This window comes from Bacillus rossius, chromosome 7 (genome assembly GCF_032445375.1).
Source record: "Bacillus rossius redtenbacheri isolate Brsri chromosome 7, Brsri_v3, whole genome shotgun sequence".
NCBI lineage: Eukaryota > Metazoa > Arthropoda > Insecta > Phasmatodea > Bacillidae > Bacillus > Bacillus rossius.
The window spans coordinates 58077971-58100277 of NC_086335.1; the positions used below are offsets into that span (position 1 = coordinate 58077971).

Consider the following 22307-nt stretch of genomic DNA (forward strand, 5'->3'; position numbering starts at 1 on the left):
GTGTTTGAAACTTTTTTTTTCGATATCCTAAATCGACCACGTGTTCGTTAAGCATTCATATATATATATATATTCAAATAAAATATGTAACATTACGACGAATAAAAAATCACAACTGCTTTGGTAGCATTTTTATTTATCATTTTTATGTTAAACCTTTATAAAAACAAAATAGAGAAGTGTAAATTATGACAAAAAAGATTAATTTTTTTTTTAGCATGTGAACTCTTACGCCGATTCGGTTATTTTAATTGATTGTGATTTTCCTATAAATTTATCCTGATAGCTCTCTTGTGTTTTGTGACACAAAATATTTACATGTTATTTTCGAGCCGTGGAAGGTTACTTAAGTGAAAATACTTCTGTACACTTGTGAATCTTTTTACCGCTATTCGGTAATATGAAGTATATAATATGTTTAAAAAATATTGAGACGAAACAAAAATGCAAAAGCGCTATAGATGCCTAAACGTGCTCGTTAAAAAAAACATTTTTATGATAATTTTTGAAAAAAAAATAGTTTTGTAGTAAAAGTATTCCGGAAGAAATGTAGGTACAAATAAATACGAGGTTTGCCTCGATGACCTTGGCCGCGCCGTGCATAACATGACGAGGACGGGCAGCGTGGAAGGGAAGCGCGAGTTATCGATCGCGCGCCAGACTTGGCAACGCCGCGCGGCGGGCTGCAACAGCGCGCGACACGGGTAGTGACAGCGCGCCTCGCCCGGCAGCGCCGCGCGCCAGCTGCCTGAGATACGACCCGCGCAAGGCGACCCACTTAGCGCTGCACTGTCGCCACGCGTGCCGCAGTCGCGTCTTATGTCGCCGCTCGCAGTCGATTGCTGTAGCGACAGCCCGAAATATAGCTTGTATGGTTAACCATTTCCAATTGTTTTGTTAAAAAATAATGGCCCTTTCTCCCATTTCCTACCATTGCATCTTTATGTGTTAGCGTATTTTTAGACTGGTGTGTTTACGTTCATGCCCATTCGTGTTCGCGTGAGCCATAAATTTTTTTTTTACACACTTTTTGCACTTCCTACGCTCGCTCGGAAGGTGGTGTGTGAGGCTTAGAAGGTGTGGATAGGAAGGAACTTCTAATTACGTAGTTACGTGATGTAAATGTACTTAGCAAAATCTAATATTTAAGGGGAAACGACTTGTACGACCATTTTAAATGGAAGAAACTAAGAGAGAAAACATTAGTTTTACATAAGTAATTTTAAAGTAAACCTAAACTATACTTCATATCTTATAATATTTTTTTTACATTAAACAAAGTACAGTAATGTTAACCATTTTAACACAAATATTTCCTTTTACCACCTCCATTCGTCCGGGTGTTAATATTTACACCCCTTGTACTTTCTTCACCCACGACGTGTTTTCACCTCTGCATATTGGGGCGCAGCATGTTCTAAAAGGTGCAGTCCACGCGAACAAAGCCTGAACGTCATCACTAATTCATTCGTGTTGCTTTTTTTTATCCGTCATTCTTTTCACCGAATTAATACCACTGCAAGTCGCCTCCTTGTAATTACTTATGTTGTAGCTTAATTATCTTATTTCTATGTTACTTTATAATATACCTACTTGAAAAAAAATTCTCTATACAGTTATTAGTGTGTTTTTACCAGTAAACCACCGCACGAACAAATACGTTTGGTCCTGCGTAATTCATCACTGCAGTAAATGTAATTTTACGGTGTAAAATATTTAGTTGCAATAGTGTGTTCGTATAAAATTAATGTTCCCAGATTTAATCGTTACTTCTTGTTGCTCACAAGAGTATGCCAAACTGGTTTCGATAAGACCCCATCCCCTCCCCCAACCGTGACCCTCAAAATTATGAACGCGTGTGTATGTGTGTGTGTGTGATCAACGAAAATAACTTATAACTTTTAAATATATTTTATTTTGTGTCTGCGTAGGCCCCATAACACGCATGGTAGTATTTTCCATGTCGTTTGGTGTGTACCGGAAATTAGGGATAAATTATGTTTTCAGTGAATGTTGCAACAACAAAATGTTATATTTATACGCTTTGGCACGCCATATCAGCATTGACACATTACAGTTTCTCCTCCCGGAAGTTTTACTTGCGTTTCACTTTTGTTTGACGTACCATACTATTTACGAATGGCCCGCTGCACTCTGCTTTTCATGGGGGAATTAATTCTGAAATGTTTTGTTGCGAAATCGGATAGAAGCGCGAACGTCATATATATATATTATATTGGTTTTCCTCATGTACTTCCACATAATTAGACGAACTAAGAAATGCATTTTGATTCTTGTCGAATATTGCAAGACACCGAGATTGTGTGTAATGCTAGTTGTGTGTATTGAAAGTTAGAAGTATCATATTATAGTGGTATTAAAATGATAAAAGTTAATAGCATGGTTATTCGGTATTTGATTTTATTTTGAGCATAAAGTTGTGCCGTTCTTTGATTTAGTTAAACTTACTAATATATTTTTTTATATAAGATTGAATGCGCAAGAATTATATCAATATTAAGTATGTTAATTTAGTTAATAACAGAAATTGATATACCCTATTTCGCCATACTCTTAAAATACAGAACAAAGCGTGAAACTGTGCGTGACGACTTTCGAGTAACGGTATTTCCTGCCAAGGTTAAAGCAGACATTTTGTTTTGCGCACGGAGCTGCCATCTGTCGGGGGAACTGGAACCACTCATTCATTACATACTGGCCGCGTGGCGTTTTCGTCCGCTCCAGTGCTGCAGCGCTGTGTGCGTGCACTAAAAGCTCGATTGTGTGCGATTGGAACGGGAATTAACGTAATTCCTACACTTTTTCTTGCTCTTTTAAAAAATATAAATTAAACTTTTACTTATGTTTACCGAAACTGGAATTTCCTCCCTGGCATTTTGTAATCTGAAAGGGCGTATGTCACACAATTTATTTATTAATTTCGACTACCTGGTTACTTGCTAGTCCGGCACTGCGATTTCCCAGCGCACTGTCATCTCTTGACTTTTTAAGTTGACCCATTGGGTAGTGACTAAGTGTTCAAGTGGGCAAGTATGGCCAAGTATGTGATTATGCTAGTATGCAAATATGCCATCAAGAGCCTCCCATTCCTGAGACCCGTCCCTCTCCATCATCAAGCTCCCCACTTTAAATATGCTCTGATGACATCATCATTTAAACTTACTGCACTGGTTGTCAAGAAATTTCATGTTAAATATTTGTGTTTATATTTTAAATCATTATCTCATTTTACATTTCTAATTCAGACCCACTGCTTATTGTATCTACCTGGAATTTCCCCTAAACATTTATTTTTGATGGGTATTTTTTAAATGCTAATATTTTAGTTATACCTACCAGTAATTACCAGTGCAAGGCCTCTTTTAATTTCCGAGTCTCTGAATGATGTGATTCAGTGAATGAATCTTTATTTACTTGTGGGTAATACTTTGGTACAGTACTGCAGATTGTCGTTGGTAGTTTGTGTATTCAACTTGACTGTTGTCCATGCAATGCCATTAATGCTGCTACAAACTACACAAATAAGAAATTTGTGTTTACAAACTTAAATATAAGTAGAAATTTGGATCAAACTTAAATTTAAGTAGAAATTTTTGTTATTTTAATGGAAAAGAATAAATTATGTCAATAACAAAGCAACTATAATTATATCATTTTTAATTTAGGTGATTGTACAAAAAAAATAACTATGCTATTGTATACTAAAATTTTAATCATACTTAAATAAATAATATAAAAAGTATTTTCACTATCATAATGCACATTGTATACTGGAAATAGGAAAATGGCCAATGATACATAACTCTCTCAAATGGTTGGAAGAACAGGAATCCTTGTAGTGTGTTGACTCTTTTATTTATATTAGGAGAGTCTCTAATGTATCAAACTAACATGGTTTTGATGTTTTAAAAAAGTTTCCATTACTACAAAACTACAAATATCCTCATGTTTATCCCAAGTGGGGCAATTGTGAGGTATTGCTCTAAACCCAATTTTGATACATGTTAAAAATATGGGGTAAATTAATGCTCAAAAAACAACCAAAAACTTTACATAGGACATACTTCCAGTGCAAAAAAAATCAATGCAAAATGTTTTTTATGGTAAGAAAAAAATTATATTTATAATTATAAAAATATATTTTTATATAATTGCTAAAAGTTTAATCATTTTGGCATATTTATTTAATCTGAGTTCTAAAAAAGCATTGCAATTTTTTTTAAATTTACATCTTAACCTATCTGAAATTAAAATACATGTATGTATATTTTGATCAAAAAATTGCTGAAATGATTGGGAATACCCAAATTGTTATAGACAGTAATTTGTTTTTGTGTGTATAATTTACTGTGCAATTAGTACTTATTTTTTGAATTCTTGTTTCAGTGTCGAGACTTTGTGAGGGCAGGTGCAGAACAAGGCCAAACCCCATCTGATGTCATTTCCATGGCCGACATTACGTTTTCCTGTATAGCCGACCCAGCCACTGCAAAGGAGGTACGCCTACAGTGATAATCATTTGTAAACTGTGTTACTGAGTGAATATATGCAGCTTAAACTTTGCTTAAGATTAATTCACTCTGCAAATATTAGCTTTATGATGATTTAAATATTCTTGTTAGTATAAATTTTTCTTGAGATTTATTTGGTGCTAAAATTTAGATCTAGTTTGTGTTTAATGACTAAGAAATCTTTAATCTTTTCTGTGAAAAAAAAATCATGTTTTTATAATAGATTCCACTGTTTATCTTTCAGTACTATTTTAATGTGAGAGTGAGTGTGTTTTGTCTGCGAAAGTGGTAGGATTCTGAGAATTAATCATTTGTTTTGTTTGTTTGTCTTTTTAGATTGTGTTTGGAAATTGTGGTGTTGTGTCTGAAATGTCAACGGATAAGGGCTATGTTGAGATGACCAGTATTGACTCTGAAACATCTATTGATATTTCAGAGGTAAGTATAATCACTTAGTCACTTATATTGTATGGTGGACATATATTTTTAGTTCAGTTTCTTGTCATTTTTAAGAGGACATTTGTGTTTATTTTTTTAATTTGTTGCTGTTTTGCATATTTATAATTTACTTTTCACAAAACAGCCAGTCTCTTCAAACTGCTGGTGCCATCGTTGAATGCTCTGAACGATGACTCACACTTGTTGAAACTGAGAACGCAAAATGTTTTTTCTTGCTGTGTTGCTGCCATCTCGCTCCACACAGTATGTGTATGCTAGCAGTACCAGCTGTCACTGTAACGACGCAGCAACAAATAGCATTTTGCACTCTCCGTGGCAACAGTGTGATTCAATTAAAACTCTTCAATGTGATTTACGTCAACAAAATAGCAGTAAACCTCCTACCACTCAAAGCATTAAATGGTGGCACCAGCAATTTGAAGTGTGTGTTTTTTTTGTGAAAATTAATTAAAAAACTTTACATTATTATATACATGTTTTGAAATTCACCTGAAGCTTATATCTTAATTCATGTCATTATATGCTTGTGTAGTTGTATGAGTCATTTTGAAACATACTGTCTTTCTTGATGCTTTGTTTTAGCTGAAATTTTTTTAATAATTTTTATTTACTGTTAAATTATACTTTACCAGTATTGCATCCTAAATATGTTTAAAGAGATAACAGCATTGGTGCCCAAATATAAAACTTGATGTTTTTCATATAAAACAATTTCATAGACATACTCCATTGATGGTTTAGCAGCAATGGCATATGTCCATGAAATTATTTTAAAACATTCTTCCCCATTGTAAGCTATATTATAAGAATTTATTGAAATTCTTTTAGAAATAATTCAATTAAAAATGATGATTTTTCCACTTTTGTACAGTAAAAATGGGTTACGGACCATGAGGTTGAGTGCCAAGTTAACTCACGTTAGATTTCCAATGAGGTTGAACTTGGAATGATACAAGTGGGAAAATTGGGCAGTTTGAAATGAGTCCAGTGGGTTTTCTTGGGGTACCCCCATTTCCCCCGCCAATTCATTCCCTCAGTGATCCATTGTCAGTTGACCCTCCCTCGTCATCTCTAATCACCCCATTTGTTACAGAGCATTGTAGCCAAAGGTGGACGTTACCTGGAAGCACAGATACAAGGCAGTAAGACCCAAGCAGAAGAAGGAACGTTGGTCATCTTAGCCGCCGGTGATCGAAGTTTATTTGATTCATGTCAAACCTGTTTCAAGGCTATGGGCAAGAGCTCATTTTTCTTAGGTAAGTTAGTGTTTCCACATGCATCAGAAATATAGTTATGAATTTTGAAGGGTATCTAATTTATGTACTAATTGACTAGTTGATACAGTTTTTTAAAAAAAAAAAAAAAAAATGTTTGTAAAGTCTATTTACGGACGATAGTTTAACATGACGTCATAAGAAAACATTGATGATTTGATTGCATACTTTTATGAATAAAATTGAATCATTTTTATTTTAATAATAAAAGAATAAATACTTGAAATTATACTAGTAATCAGAATTTTAAAATGCAAGAATAATTATTAACCTTTATTGCCGAAATTGTTGTTGTAATAAGCAATGAAAACCACATTAACTTTTCACTTCACTTTATAAACAGTCGACGAAACAGTTCACGTGTGGATGACTTGTAATTAATTTTATAAAAACTGGCGTTTAGCTACAGAATTTGAATATAATCATAAGCAAGTTTTCATATAAATAAATACTGTAATCAAATTGTCTATCATCAATTATATGAATCACCATAATTTTTTTAGTCAATTGTAACATAACCTATTAATACTGCACTCGCGGGACACAGCGTAACGGAACAATGAGTGTAACGGGACACAGCGTAATGGGACACTTTTTCGTGCGTGCAGCCGGCGTTCATCGATTTATTAGACGTTGTGACGTCAAAAAAAAAAATGTAACTGTGTGTGCACAGGAGAGGTGGGCAACGGCTCGAAGATGAACCTGGTGCTGCAACTTGTGGCGGGGGTGAACCTGGCGGGGCTCGCCGAGGGCATGGCGCTGGCCGACCGGGCGGGGCTGCAGCAGAAGGACGTCATGGAGGTGCTGGAGCTCACCGCCCTCGCCTGCCCCATGATCCTGGAGAAGGGCAAAGGTGACTGGTTCTCTCCTCCGCCGGGGCCTGATGGAGGATGATTGTGAACCACCACCCCCCACCCCTTTCCACAGGAATCATACAGATTTTTCACCCCTTCCTGGAGATGATGCTTTTAAATGTTTACAGGGTGTCTACTGACCCTGGAAAACCTGGAAAAATCAGGGAATATTGTAATCAGGGAAAAATCAGGGAATTTTGTTAAAAATCAGGGAATTTTTGTTTGGTAGGTTGTAGTTGTCAATACGTTTTTTGTTTATTGATCTGCTTGCATTGATGTAGCATCAAGTGTATCGCGTCCCTTTATTTTATTTTTGGATGGAAAATAACGAACAGTTCCCACGTCCATTTTCTTTTATTTACCATAGAATTCGGAAGTGGCGTTAAATCACGTGATACAAACTGGTTCAAGCTGGTCTGTTATCCTGCTGATGTACGTACTGCAGCATGTGCTTTCCACGTTCAGATTATACCGACAGGTGCATTTAATTTTAAGTATCTATGGATGCCCTCAACGTAACCTGGGCATTTTTGTTAGCTTTGAAAATACATATCACAGACACTTTTGGTGAAGATTCACAATCGTTGCTAGAAATTGGTAGCTGTGGACTTCATACGGTCCATGGTGCTTTCAAAACTGGAATTTCTGCTATACAATTGGATGTTGTTAGTTTTTTCAGGCACAGTTACTATTTGTTTATGCATGTACCTGCAAGGAGGGCAGATTACATTAGAATAACTGGATCAGAGCTTTTTTCCAAGAAATTTTGTGCAATCAGATGGAATACTGCAGTTGCTGAGCGTGCCATGAAAACTTTACCCCACCTAAAGAAATTTGTTAGTGAAGTTTCTATTTCATCTGTGTCTTTCAGTGTAGTGAAAAGTGCTCTTGAAGATAATCTTCTAGAAGTAAAATTGACATTCTTCTACTCTGGCATCAGAGCTGGAATTGTTTCTCACAATGTTCCAAAGTGAAGCACCCATGGCACCTTTTCTCTATGATTCACTGGTAGACATTTTATTAGCTTTGGCAGGAAAGTTTTTGAAACCAGAGGTACTGAAGAGCTTAAGGGAGAAACGCAATGTATCTCAATTGGATGTAGATAATCAGGAAAATCTATTGACTGCTAACAATATCAAGTTGGGTTATGCAGTATGCCATGCCATCAAGTAAGAGAAAGTACCATTAAAGTCTGTCCTGTTACTGAAAAATTATGTTAGGACTTGTCTAAAGGTTATGGTAAAAAAACTCAAGACAAAAGTCCCCTGAAGTACAAACTTACCAAGGGAATTTCCTGCTTATGTCCGTCTGTGGCTTTAAATTTGGGTGTGAGGAAACAGCGTGTGAATTACAGTTTAGAATGTTTTCTTCAAAACAAGTGGCTATAAGGACAAGAAGCTGATAACATTGAGTGATCATATCAGTTGGTATGTTCCTCGCAAGATTCTGAAGCACTGTTCTCGTCTTTTTCTCGAGAAGACTGGCGCTTTGATCAATTGTGGATGCTCATCCTTAAGGCCCATACAGTAGCTGCCAAAACAGGCCTTCTAAAGTTTGTGAGTATGATGTTGGTACTTTCCAATGGAAATGCATCATTGGAAAGAGGATTTTCAGTGAATTCTAATCTGCTGACTGAAAACTTGCAGGAAGAAATACTGATCGCACAAAGACAGATGTACGACTTTGTTCAACGTTCTGGAGGTGTAGAGCATGTTGATATCACCAAGTCCATGTTACAGTATGTAATAAATGCTAGTTGTAAGGAAGCCCTGCAAACAAAACAAAAAGAAAAGGAAGCTACAGACAAGAAGAAGGCAGAAAAAGAAGAGTTGAAGAGGAGATCAAGGCATTGCAGTTGAAGAAGACTCGAGTGTTGGATTTGGCTCGTTCTGAAGCAAGTGCAATAGACGCAAAAGTTGAGTCACTGCGAAATTGATGGGAGCTTCCTTTTACTTATGTTTTTGCAAAAAGTAAGTGTGTGAAATATTTGTAGCAGCATGTTTTATTTGCCATCAATTGAGTCACTTTGACCACGTCTGGAAGAAGGTATTTTTTTTTTAATAATTTAAGTGAGTTGAAATATTTTGAAACCCGTCAATGTACTGTTATGCAGTTTTTTCAGTTTTGTGGAATGTCGTAATTGTGTTACAGAAAACCTGGAAAAATTCAGTTTTAGACCTGGAAAACCTGGAAAAATCAGGGAATTTCATTTACTAGATCTGGTAGACACCCTGTGTTTAGCTGAAATATAATGATAGTTAAAGGATTTATTTGGATACCTTAAAATTAATTCTCCTACTGCAAAAAAAAACCAACACCCATAAATGTCAGTATAATAGTACTGTGGACAATGAGAAAAAACTTTTATTATCAAATTAATTAAATATTGTGTGTGTGTTTATATTTATATATATATATATATATATATATATATATATATATATATATATAAATTTGTTGTACCTATATGGGACAGAAAAATTTTATTAGGAAATTCTGTAGCATTTATCACGCAAGGGTCTTAAACTGAACTGCTGTTTTTAGTGATATGGTTTTCAATTTATAAGTGGGCTCTAAAACAATATTTTTTAATGTGAGCAATATTTTAAAAGACCCTCAAACTTTACCTTGGTGGCTTATTTTTATTCTGTATTTTTTACCGGCAATTTATTTAAGAATTTTCGTACGCAATACAAAACCCCTGTTATACAGAATAGTGTTGAGTTTTGCAGTTACCTATGTACTGCCAACTGTACTCGTGATTGTGAGTAAATAATTAGTTTCAGTTTTTGTAGGCAATGTAATACCAATGTTGTTTGTAGTCGCAGCACAAGATTAGATTTTATTGAGTCATGAATCGATTAATGTTTTATAATTATTTTCTAAGATTATATACAATATAATTAATTATATCAATAATTACTGAAATATTAAGGAGGGGGGGGGATGCAAATGATTTTGATAGGGTAATGTGTTGAGTTTTTTCGAGTGAGATAAAAAATATTAAATAATTAGGTAATTACTTTATGATTATGCTCATGAATATGACCAAATTAACAGCAACTAAACAGAATGAATTTTATAACTGTTATGTATTGTGTGTGTATCCTGGTGGCTTGTTTTCAAAACACTTGACAGTAAAATTAAGTAATACATAAATTATGAACATTCAAGTTTGAGGGAATGTACAGTTTGTTCGGGCAAATGTTACCAAAAAAAACTGCCACATAAACTGGGAATAAAAAAAAAACATTTTCACGTTGGTGTAGAATCAATGTGGTGGGCAGATAAGTATATAGTTTTACTACTTGACGTCTAAAACATGAAGTTCTACGTTTGAAATCAGTGGCTGCTGAAATTGCTTTATTCAGTTATGTATGTACTTTTTAATATTTTGTATAATGATAAATTATTTGATACATGAACATTGTGAGATAGAAACTGAGAGATACCATCTTGTTTTCAACAGTTTTTAGGACATAAGAATTTTATGTCTTGCTAAAGCATAGTATGATTAAGTGTAAAACTGTAGTAATGCTGTTTATATGGTCTTGGAAAATCTCTTAACGTGTAATCTTCCCCTTGACGTAGGATGATTGTCAGTATAAAAAGTTACCGGTACGGCACCCAGCGGGGCAGGAGGCTGAGTAGGGGTTGTTGGTTGCAGCGATCGTGGAAGGGCAGTTCCCCACGCACCAGCCCCTGCAGCACATGCAGAAAGATCTGAAGCTGTCGCTGATGATGGGCGACCAACTGGAGCAGCCCTTGCCTCTCACGGCGACCACCAACGAGCTGTTCAAGCACGCCAAGCGCCTGGGCTACGGGGAGCATGACGCCTCGGCGGTGTACATCCGCGCCCGCTTCTAGCCGCCGGCCGCGGGGCCCCTTCCCTCAAACTTACCTTAGGGACTTATTTTTATACTGTATTTTTAAAAAGAAAAAATTGCAATAGCACCATAGAATCAATGTCGATGTCAGACTTTAGAGAACACGATTTCATTAGCGGACATCTACGGTACAAAATAAAATGTTGAGGATGTCGGTATGAAAAAAAAAAATAAGGTTGTTTGCTGGATTAAAATGTGGATATTGTTGTAGAGGAGCAAATATTTACAAATGTTACACAACAAATTATAAAATTTGTTAAGACACCTGTGACAGCTAAGATAAAGGATTGTTAAGGTTTCTTATGGAATGTGACTGATTTGAAAGAGTTTATTATAAATATTGACTTTTGTTATGGATGTACTTTTCACAGACGATAATGAAATCTTGATTTAATGCTGTTTATGGACAGGTGTTTTGGCACTTTGTCGTTCACTTTCATTTTAAGTGTGAGGTAGAAATATGTTGGCTATGAAGCAGTAGAAACACTTGGTGAACATGAAAAAGAATGTGCAGTGAGTGCACAGAATAACTGGCAGTTTAAAAAATAATCATGTATGTGTTTCTGTGTGCTAACAGTGAAATTACAGCACGTGATCAATATCTTTGCATTATGTATACAATAGAAATAAAACAATTATGATGACCAAAACAATTTCTAGTGAAGACATTTTAATTTCCTGAATATGAGATTTACTTTCTGTTGGGTATTATGTTGAAGTCATAAAATATTTATATAGAACATTGAAAAATCATTTTTCTTTGCTCTATTGATATTAAAGGTTTTTCTATTTTGCATTAGTTTTCATCCTAGACAGTTGCATGCATTTAGGTATCAGTATTGGCTAGCACTCTGGTTCAGAATGTGGGTAACTCTTTAGGCTCCAGAAAACTATGGCACTAAAAACTTAAGAAACTACTGAAGCACAGCTGTGCATCATTCGGCAAATTGGCACTTTTGTTTTACCACTACTTTTTTCTGACTGTGTTGCAATAGATTTTCACATATTTTAACTGTTATGTGACCTTTATTATTGTTCTTTGCATTAGATGCATTGAGGGGGAAATTTAATATACAACAAAATGTGCTGGCACCATGCTATGGAAACCAAATAGCATTCGTCCAGTTTGTTCTGACGCAAGATATACAATGTAGCATGTGGTTCATTTTAAAATGAATAAAAAAATAGTTTCTGTTACGAATCATTTTTAAAAAAATCATATTTTAATATTGAATTAATAGCTACAACTACTCTTGCCTATTTTAAATTGGTGAAACCGGCAGACATAGTTTTTGCATGCACACACACGGAGTATGCATTTCCTGCTTATAATGTTTGTTTTCTAAAATTAAAGAAAGAAAAATTATTTTATATATCAAAGGCCTAGATCATGTCTGTTGGTACATTTGTCTTGGAAAACAAAACATTAAATCCTTCCATTCCTTGACATTCTGGTGTGTTTTCAAATGTAGGTAAGTAGTTCTACAATATTTTAGTTTGCCATCAATTACACGATAGCACAAAATTAACAAAGCTTTTCATATTGTGAATAAGAGTTGAATTTATTTCATTCATGGATGGGAATTCGCAAAAAAACACATGTTCAAGTGGCGAAGGAATACTGAGGCATTTCCAGTGTAAACACTATTGTGAATTGTGAGAATTTTACAGGAATTTGGCATGTGTAAAGACAAAGAAAATAGAAGCTGGAAGCACCATAAAGCTGAAAAATTATTTGCTTGGTTTAAGCAAATACAAGCATCGATTGTACTGATCAGTGGTTTTAAAATTAAATTTATTTAGATAGCTTGATGGGTCCATTGGTAAAATATTCAATCACTGGCAAGTGCAAAATTGATATTCCCTGCGTGTAACTTTTCTTGCTATAATGGTTATAACAGGGTTCTACTGTAGTTTAAACAAAAAAGCCTGGTTAAAATTTTTCTTTCTGCTTTGCTTAAAAAAAGTTTGTTCACAGTTTAGTTTCAGACCTCAAGCTCTCTCTCTCTCTCTCTCTCTCTCTCTCTCTCTCTCTCTCTCTCTCTCTCTTTCTCTCTCTCTCTCTCTCTCTCTCTCTCCCTCTCCCTCTCCCTCCTTTTTTTTTTCATTAATGTGTTTGTTGATCTACTGTAGTTTAACCCCTTAGCAAAGAAGAAAGTTAATCCTTTTGTTTAACAAATAAAGAAATATCCAAATGCTGGAATTAAACACTTGATTGTATTTCAAGTAGAAAGGGAAAAAATTGTCTCAGGTGATCTTCCTTAAAGCTTAACATACTACATAATAGTTGGATATTAGCTTATTTACTAATTGAACCACACTCATTAGGGATAATATATTTCTTTATTTTCAGAATTTTTTTTGTCTTTGGTGCAATACCTAAAAAAATAAAATGGGTAGAGTAATAATTTTACATCAAAGCATGAAAAGTACAAAGATTTGAGCATGATTTCAATTTGTAACCATCAATGCAATTTATTATTTTAAATAAGTATTTTTTTTTAATATTCCTTTACATAAGACATAAACTACCATGTGAAAAAACCACACTTGAAATGAAATTACTTAACTGCATAATAATTTTCATGAGGTAAAATTTCTTTAATTTACTTTATTGACATAATATAATCAATTTAATCTTAGTCAAACTTCAAAATTAGGAATATTTTAAGTTTCACAAAATAATATCAAATCATTTAGTACCATGAGACACAATTGACTCCAGAAATTTCACAAGATGCTAGCGACTCAGAAAGTATCATTTACGCTAGTGACTCAGCACTACGAAGCATTTTTTGACTCAGGAAGTGCTACTAAATAACGACTCTAGAAGCATCATGAGACACTAGGTTTGTTTTACTTGCCGTCTCTTTTTCTCTCTAGTAGTTGTAAGGATTATATGTACTGGCAAAGAGAACTACGTGAGGTACCTGAGATGTCACAAATGGTGAGAGATAAAAGTAACTTGGTTGCATGGGTTTAAACACATGATTTTAAATAAGGATGTGCTTCACATAACCTGTGACATTTAACAAAAATAATTAAGTAAAATCACACATAAATTTATGATCATAGCTATATTTAATGTAATAAAAAAAGTTATTTCTTGTCCTTAAAATAACAAAACAATGCAGAAGAAGGTGATCGACCAAAATACCCAGCAGAATAATGTTACTTCACGACACTTCCTCGAGAGGATTGGCATAGAGAACTTGACCTGATTGACCTGAGAGAATCTTGTTCCCAGTAAGGCCACCTGCCATACTGCTTCCTGCAAGTAAAACATGCAAGGTCACCCCGAAAGTTAAAATGTCGTGAAGTGACTGTGAGTAAGTAGGAGGTTGGGGGGTGAACCTAAAATTGACACTTCAGGTTACACATGAAACTATTGACTTGAACTTTTACGGGACGCTATCAGTGAGACATTTTTCGACTCTAGGAAATGCTGCAAGCCACTATACACTAGGGAGGCTCCACAACAAGACACGGTCAACTAGGTTAGCGCCACGAGACACCACGAAGTGCCCCCAAGATGCTAGCAACTCCTGGAGTGCCACGCACGTTCCAGGACCACGATGACGACGGACGCAAGCGCGCCGATGAGTAGAATGCCGAATGCAGGGACCACGTACACCACCCCCACGCTTATCAGGTCGCCTTTCGATGAGCAGGTCGGCTTCTGGGGCAGCAGCTCCAGGTTCATGTGTGTTAGGATCCCAGTCTCTCCCAGACGGAGCATCCTGCGGGCAAGCACGTTCCTTGCAGAGTGCTGTGTGACTTAGTGTGTTTATTCCTGTTGCGAGCAGTTTGTTGGTCGATTTGCCATGGGGCGACCGCTGCAGTCAAGGTCGTCAAGACGCTACTTTAAATTCATGTGGTCTCAAATTGAATTCTTCCTTGATGTTTTTGTCTGACAAGTGTTAACTGCAGTGCAGGGTGCAATCACATATTCTGTTGCAGGGCGGTGTTGGGGCTACTGGGGAATGTAATGCATCGCACCTTGCATTCAACAGGACCCACTGATCAGAGAGAGACTTCATACAACACCTCCACCTGGCTCGCTGGGGTTTTATCAAACACACATGTTGACCAAATATTTTGTGTCCTATTTGAATTTCTATCATAAGGGAACAGTGCAAATTAAATTCTTAAATATAAAATATAGCAGAGTGAAAAAAATGTAATGAGAGCTCATGGAGTCAAGTCCCAGGCTTCATTTCTGGCCAGATCGAGAGATTTTCCACTGGTCAAATCTTGGGATCAGGTTAGGTGTTGCTTTGCAGAAGGCAATGGATACCACTGTAAACATTTGTTGCAGGGCCGATTCAACTATTAATCCTTACTGCAAAGGGTGACAAAAATAAGTTTGCAGAACAAAAAAATATATTACTCCCTTAATAGATGCAATATCCAGCCCGTTCAATTTTGTTCATAAATCTTCTAAATATTAGATTACCAGAATTATTTTGTTTGAAACTTTTTTCAGTAACTGCAACCATTAGTGCAAAGGATGAATACATTTTTTCATTGCTAGATTATGATAGTAAATGGGTGTGCTATTTTCATAGGATATTTCATTATGGCACAGCACAGAACCTACTTACTGCCTGCACCTGACTGTGTCAAGTTCTTGGCCATGGCATTCTTATCAACTAGCTACGCCCTTGCACTGATAGCTGTGAGTGTACTTTATATTTTATTAATTATTTGATCTATTGCGTATGCCAATGACCAGAGACTCAGATCCGCAATCAAAACTCTTTATCACATCTTTAAAAATCAAAATCTTTTTCCAAATTTACATCCATGCCTTACCCGGAACTGTACACTCTCGCAGTAAGCCGGTGTGCATCCGACTACATTATGCAGGTCGGCTGCGGTGAGTCTACATTTTACTACTTGTTTACTCTCAAATCATAAAAATAATTCTTTCCATTTTTCCAAACAAGTGTACATGCCTTACGATGTTTGCGCTAGAATCACTCTCGGATGATGCACGAAGTTGTCCGGCCGGAATCGAAATGAAACAGCACAAAGGCCGGTGGAAAATGTTCAGAAATTACATTTTAAAGCATGTACCGCTTTGTAAACTACCCAAGGCGCAATAGTGCAATGCAAGTGTTTATTGCGTTTTGGCATCCGGTTTTGATGGCCTTAATGTAAGCGGTGTTTCAAAAACTTTTTAAAGACAGATACTCAAACTTTCACACAGTGATATGAAATAACTTAAAAATCAAATTTATTGACTTCTTATTTGTTTGTTAAAATTGAATTATCAAAAGAACCCCAGGGTAAGTATTGTTTTATAGTGTTGGTGGTATGGTGATGTCTTGCGACTTGTGTTCTTTATAAACGACTGTATCTGCTGCATTTTGCACTGTTGCATCATTGCATTCCTTGAGTAGTTTACAAACCCAAACCAAGCATTGATGACCTTGCTTCAGTTACAGAATTCCCCTGTCTGCACGCGCAGTGTGCAGAGGGGGGAGGTAAGGAGGGGCAAGTGGTTGCTCTCTGTCCCAGGTCACAGTAAGTTACATCAAATAAGTAATTATTATCCAGTGGTTATGAACTTTTTGTGTTTTATCAAAGCAAATGTTTTGACAAATACTAAACGAATTAACTATGTGTGCCTGCATTGACAGCAATAACAGAACACAAGACTGGTTTCTAAACTGTTCCCTACTTCACCATCTGGTGTAAATGTTAATCCCAGATATTTAGGAGGAGGGGAAGATATTTCACAAATGGGACCATGGAAGTAAAATTGTGTGCATTTCCCAACTATGTGGGTGGGGGTTGTTGTTTTCTAAACTTATCGTGCTGTGACATTTTCGCAAATGTTTATAATATATTTGGCACAAAATTGACAACAAAACTTAACTTTTAATGCTTATAAAGTAAAAAAACATCCGTGGTATTCAGAACGTGAATGACGTGATGTTAACCTTGCCGAACAATTTATTTCATTTTCTTTGAATTCATTCCGTTAGCTGCCTTGCGTTTGTTGTTGAATGACCTATTTTATCACCAGATATTTACTAACTGTTATTCTCAAGTGGTAAACTGTCATACACGTTAATGATAATTATGAACACTTACTTGCGTAAATATTTACTACCCTTAGTTAATATTACGTTCAGGGGCGCAACAACTAAATTTCCAAAGGGGGGGCAATATACCTTATTAATAGAATCATCGATCCCCCCTATTGAAGCGGGCGGTCCGGGGGTCCTCCCCCGGGAAAATTTGTATTTCAAGGTGAAAAATGGTGCTATTTAAGCAGTTTTATTATCTAAAAATTGATTACACAGCACTTTCTTTGCCCTCGTTTGCCCCCACTTTAAGGTTTAAGAGGGGGGGGGGAAGCAAAATACCCTTGCCCCCCCCTGTTGTTGCGCCCCTGATTACGTTACATATCCGTTGAGAACTTATGAGACGAAACATAACATCCAAGAGAGCTATCAGGATGAATTTCCAGGACAATCCCTCAATAGTTTGACAAGGAAAGGAAATGACCTATGTGGCGTGTGGGACAGATGAAGCCTCACCCGGAAGTGAGTATCTCCTGGAAGGGGGACTTGAACGGCACACTGACGTAGCTCTTGACGGTGGGGTACACGGTGACCTCTGTGAGCGAGCACTTCTCGCTGTCGGGGAAGGTGGTCTCGATGAGCGGGTACACCGTGATGACCTCCACGTGGAAGGCGAACTGGTCGCGAAGCATCTTGCGCACGCCCTCCTCGCGCGAGGAGTACACGTCACGCCGGCCCGCCATCTTCTTCCGGTACAGCTCGTGGACCGTCGGGTCGCTGTCGAACTGCGACAAGACCGCCATCCGCGTCCTGTCTGATCTGTCGGTACGTTCACGTGACCTAGGACTTGGCCGTCGAGAGGGGTGGGGGTCAAGATTGTTTTTTAAGGTTTTGAGTTCACCCTGATCAGACAAAAAATTGCAAGTCTATTGTTAATGGGATTCGTAGGAAACCTTTCGAGTTATGCTATATTCGTCAGTCACGTTTACAGTTATGGTCTTAAGATTGTTTTCAAAATTGTGTGGTTTTAAAATTTGTACATCAGATAATATGGAAGGGGCCCCGACAAAATTATTTGCCTCTGGAGCACTTTGTTTCTGTCGACGGCCCTGCCTACGATATCTGCTGCTGGTGGCGCAGTCGAGTTGAGCTGAATCCGTGTGACCAGAGCTAGGGAACTTCAACTTTCGAGGTCAAGCAGGTCCTATAGCACCATCTGCTTCTGAATTCGTGAACAGTATTCACCAATGAAGAGTGACGTGGTGTTAAACAAAATTATTTAAATGACATCATTTTACAACAGCGATAAGTTTTGCAGCGTTTGTAAAACTTTGTTCAGTTAAATATTATAAATACACCCAGCATTCCATCGTGAGTACTTTCTCCATTATCTGTGATAAAAAAATGTAGTTCATCTCCAACTTTTAAGGTGTATACACTAGCCATGATTGCTGCATAGGTTTTCAACTTATTATTTCGTGATGAGTTTGCAGCCGAAGTTTGTCGGCCGAACTCGATTGTGGCTTTATATTTTTATTTTATTTTTAAGGGTGTATTTATGTTAACTTGAATACTTTAATTCAGGTGTTTAACTCAAAATTTGTATGATAGTATAATATTTCTTTATTTGAGACGGTAAATGTGTAAATATTCCGAAGCCAACCTCCGACTTATCAAACGTCATGTTTTGCAACCGCATCCTTTCTTTGTACGACAGACCGTCCCCGAGAAGTCTTTCCGGGGCCGCCCCCAGGCGAACTCCGACCTTGCTGTATGGGTCGGAGCGCGTTCCTAGATTGCGCGCGGGGCTCACCTCCAGGAACTTCCTGTTGTAGTTGTTGTCCTCGGCGCCGAACCGGAGCGGGCTGTCGATGAGGTGGCGCACCGTGCGGATGGTGAGCGGGGTCTCGGACAGCAGCGAGGACACCACGCAGGCGCCGTAGTAGTTGTTGAGCAGCACGGTGAGCACCAGCATCGTGAGGAACACCAGCCGCCACGTGACCCAGCGCGAGCTCAGGTCCGAGCCTGCGCAGCGGGGAGGGCAGACGACCCGACTCCAGTCTGAGGGTGGTTCGTGATTTTGAACTTCTGCACTGAACTGTCAAGAAAAATAAATCTCTTGAAGTGTAACTGTGCGTATCCATAGACAAAGTCTGAATTACAATTGAAATTGCTACCGAGACATTGGCATGTGATGATGCTGGTTTTTCTGTGCCTATCCTTATATATGGGTTCTGCTTCTAAAACACCTAATAAATAAATATTCTTTGGCTACAATATTACATCAGTTATTATACATGTTGGGAGTTGTAATATACTTGAAATATAATCATCTCTGAGAGATAGGATATCCTATTCGGATTTGGGTTAGTGAAAAGCCTAATACATATATGTTCTACCACCCATGCATTCAGTTTCTTTATATAAATGTTCCTTTTAATTGAGTCCCACTGTTGCACTGTCTTCAGAGAGAATATTTTCCTTTCTTGCTCATCCTAAAAGTGACGTCTGACTTTGAGTAGGTGCCACAAATCTGTATCGTTTACTTTCCATTATACATTCATGATACTAAGTTCAAAGGAGGTGACTTACGGTAAAAGCGCAATTACTTTTACGATACGATAACCTTACCTTGTTCTCCTAAAGTTCCGGCAATCAGCAACATGACGTCGCTCCAGGTGTGCCTGTCGTCAATGTCCTCGTGGTAGTCCTGGGAAACAGTGTTCTGTATCCACGACATCAGTCGCAGAAACACCGCTATCAGCAGCCACATGAGCATTGCGCACGTCCAGAGCGTCGGCGAGAAAGGTTGAAGCAATGCACCGTACCCTCCAGTCACTGGTGGATGCCGGAATATCGCGGCCAATCTGCGCAGTGACATGAGGCATAAGGAGACACTAGTGGATTTCGATGACATTAAGTGATGGCATGAATCTAGGTAGCACTACTCTGGGGGTCTTTGGATTGTACCAGTTGACTTCGGGTGATGCCAGTGGCTCTGGATAGCATTGTACTTGATGACTTTCGATGGTACTAGATGGAATGGAAAGATATTAGGTTACACTGAGTGAATTTGAAAGACACTGTTGACACTGGAAGATAAGGGATGAAATCAGTCATTTTATGAAGTTAAATTCATGTATTTTGAATAGTGGAGGATAATGGTAAGAAAGGAAATGAGTGGGAAATCAAGCCTCTATAGTGAAAGGAAATTTTTATTACACTAACATAGCATATGGACACTTCAGAGACAAAATATTTCAATTGAAATATATGCTAGGATTATATTAAAGTTGTTAGGAGAATATTACTAAATTCACCAACCTGAACTTCCATGTTGGTCCAGCAATAAAATGCACATAGTCGAGTCTTACTTGGCTGTTTATTATCATACTCGAAATTGTTATATTTGCTTCTCTGTCGCCTATCAATTTCACCATTCCTTCGTACTTTCCTTCAGCGACTACATATCCATATTCTGATGTCGTAACAACAGTCACACTGCAATAAAATAATTTTTCTCTTAAAAAAAACTTTTGGCAATAATTTGAAGTAACCCACTAAGGTCTTATTTTTTATGCTAACTCTGAGATGTTGAGATAAATATAGTGACAGCACTTATTCATTAGAAATGGTGGGTCAAATAACATTCTTAACATGTCTTATTTTGGTAGATTTAAAATAAAAAAAAACTTCTTATTGCAGTCATATACTTACTTCCCTTCAAGTCATACAAATGTAGGAAGTAGGTATTATTGTTATTCCTGCCAAATATTGTCAAACATGTCACAATATTATTAAAGAATTTCTAATATCAAATATTTTGCAATGTGACCATCATACTCACGTAAAATTAAACATTCTTCTGATATGCATGTTAACCCGGTAATTATATACTGCCATCAAATCTTTATCTTTGGTTTCTGGTTTAAGTATTTCCTCATGGATATTTTCAGTTGAAATATTGGTGACCTGAAAAAATATCAGTTTAACTAACATCCACATAATTTCCAAAATATGTTCAAGAACTACACAAATGTCAAAATAAATTAAACCATAATTACATAAGGTTGAAACACCCAAAATTTTGGTATTGATTCGTGCTATTAAAAATATCTTAATTAGACTTTGACAATGAGAATTTTTACCAGAGGTAAAAACTTTTTATGATTAACCTATGTGAATATAATTTCTGTTGTACTTTTACATTTTTGCCTTTAGAAATATTGAATTTATTAACAAATAATACAAAATGTTTTCTTTTAAATAATGTTCTAGCATGGTATGAAAATTAAATTAGAAAATAACACAACCACTTCAAACCTATTAACAAAATTTTGGCCATAAAAATTTTTATAATTGAATCATTCTAATTGAATTTAAATATTTGTGACTCAGGCCGTAGGCAGATACTTAATGATGTGATAGTGGAGTGGTCATCCTTAAAGTTTTTTTTACCCCAGCCATTGCCACGGTAGGCCTACATGAGTATGGTGTGATTTGGTTGGACTTGGTGTGGTGAAACTACAGTGGTTCACCATCACTTTTCGCAGTAAAGGGGTTTGGACTTCAATAGGAAATTTTGCACATTGAAAAATCTCCGAACCAGTTGGGAATCAAACTCGAGACTATTGGCTCATCAGCCAGATGCTGTAACCTTAGAGAGCCAGTCGGTTTAACTTGAAGATAAAAACTTGTTAAGTGTTGAATTGTTAACAGCATACTCACAATTAAAACTCCCAAAAGATTAAGTCCTTGCAAGTTGCCCCTGCGGCTGGGGTGGTACTTCCACTGGGCGAGGTTGTACCGAAGACCGGTGGACATGTGCCAGGTCCCAGTGACTGTGTCAACCACAGGCCAGTTGTGGTCTATCTTGTAGAGGTCGTGAAAGGTGAAGGTGCCCGAACCACTTTCCCTGGTCACCCATACCAGCTCGCTGTCCAGCCGCAGTCTCAGCTTGTCCACTTCTACAGGCACTAGTGGAGTGTCTGAGAAGACGAGCCAGTGGTGGCTGCCGTTCATGTACTCCCGCTGCGAATTCTGTAACACACACAGATTGTACTCTGTATGTACATTACTGGGCTTAACTAGTCGTGCAAATCTAAGAACTCAAAAGACCACAACCCTTGTGCTACAGTTTGGTTTTATAACATCGTTAAAAAGTTGCTTTAATCACGTATTTCAACTGAAATAAATTTATTAATTTTTTCACCTTGTTAATTGTCGACTTGTGTTATGGAATTAGTAATTGTGATTGTGAAACTTT

General features: G+C 37.0%; 3 protein-coding genes across 4 annotated transcripts in view; 1 reads left to right on the forward strand and 2 right to left on the reverse strand.

The window, feature by feature from the left end:
• LOC134534118 (cytokine-like nuclear factor N-PAC) overlaps positions 1-11659 on the forward strand; it is a 107137-nt gene extending 95478 nt beyond the window's left edge. For both annotated transcript variants that reach the window (XM_063372193.1, XM_063372192.1), the window contains 5 exons: positions 4408-4518; positions 4869-4970; positions 6085-6247; positions 6939-7118; positions 10787-11659. In XM_063372193.1, the coding sequence (XP_063228263.1) occupies positions 4408-4518; positions 4869-4970; positions 6085-6247; positions 6939-7118; positions 10787-10986 (756 nt within the window). In that variant the 3' untranslated portion in view covers positions 10987-11659. The remainder of the gene's footprint in view (positions 1-4407; positions 4519-4868; positions 4971-6084; positions 6248-6938; positions 7119-10786) is intronic.
• A 5178-nt stretch (positions 11660-16837) lies between these two features.
• On the reverse strand, positions 16838-19902 carry LOC134534119 (ionotropic receptor 75a-like). Its single transcript, XM_063372194.1, has 3 exons — positions 19673-19902; positions 18855-19066; positions 16838-17826 (listed from the first exon to the last, which is right to left on the reverse strand). Exons 1-3 carry the CDS (start codon positions 19818-19820, stop codon positions 17554-17556), a joined length of 633 nt encoding a protein of 210 aa, XP_063228264.1. The 5' UTR covers positions 19821-19902; the 3' UTR covers positions 16838-17553.
• Positions 19903-20884: 982 nt separating this feature from the next.
• LOC134534571 (uncharacterized) lies at positions 20885-22075 on the reverse strand. Its single transcript, XM_063373053.1, has 2 exons — positions 21770-22075; positions 20885-21013 (listed from the first exon to the last, which is right to left on the reverse strand). The coding sequence occupies exons 1-2, from the start codon at positions 22061-22063 to the stop codon at positions 20885-20887; spliced, it is 423 nt and encodes a 140-aa protein (XP_063229123.1). The 5' UTR covers positions 22064-22075.
• Between the last annotated feature and the right edge of the window lie 232 nt (positions 22076-22307).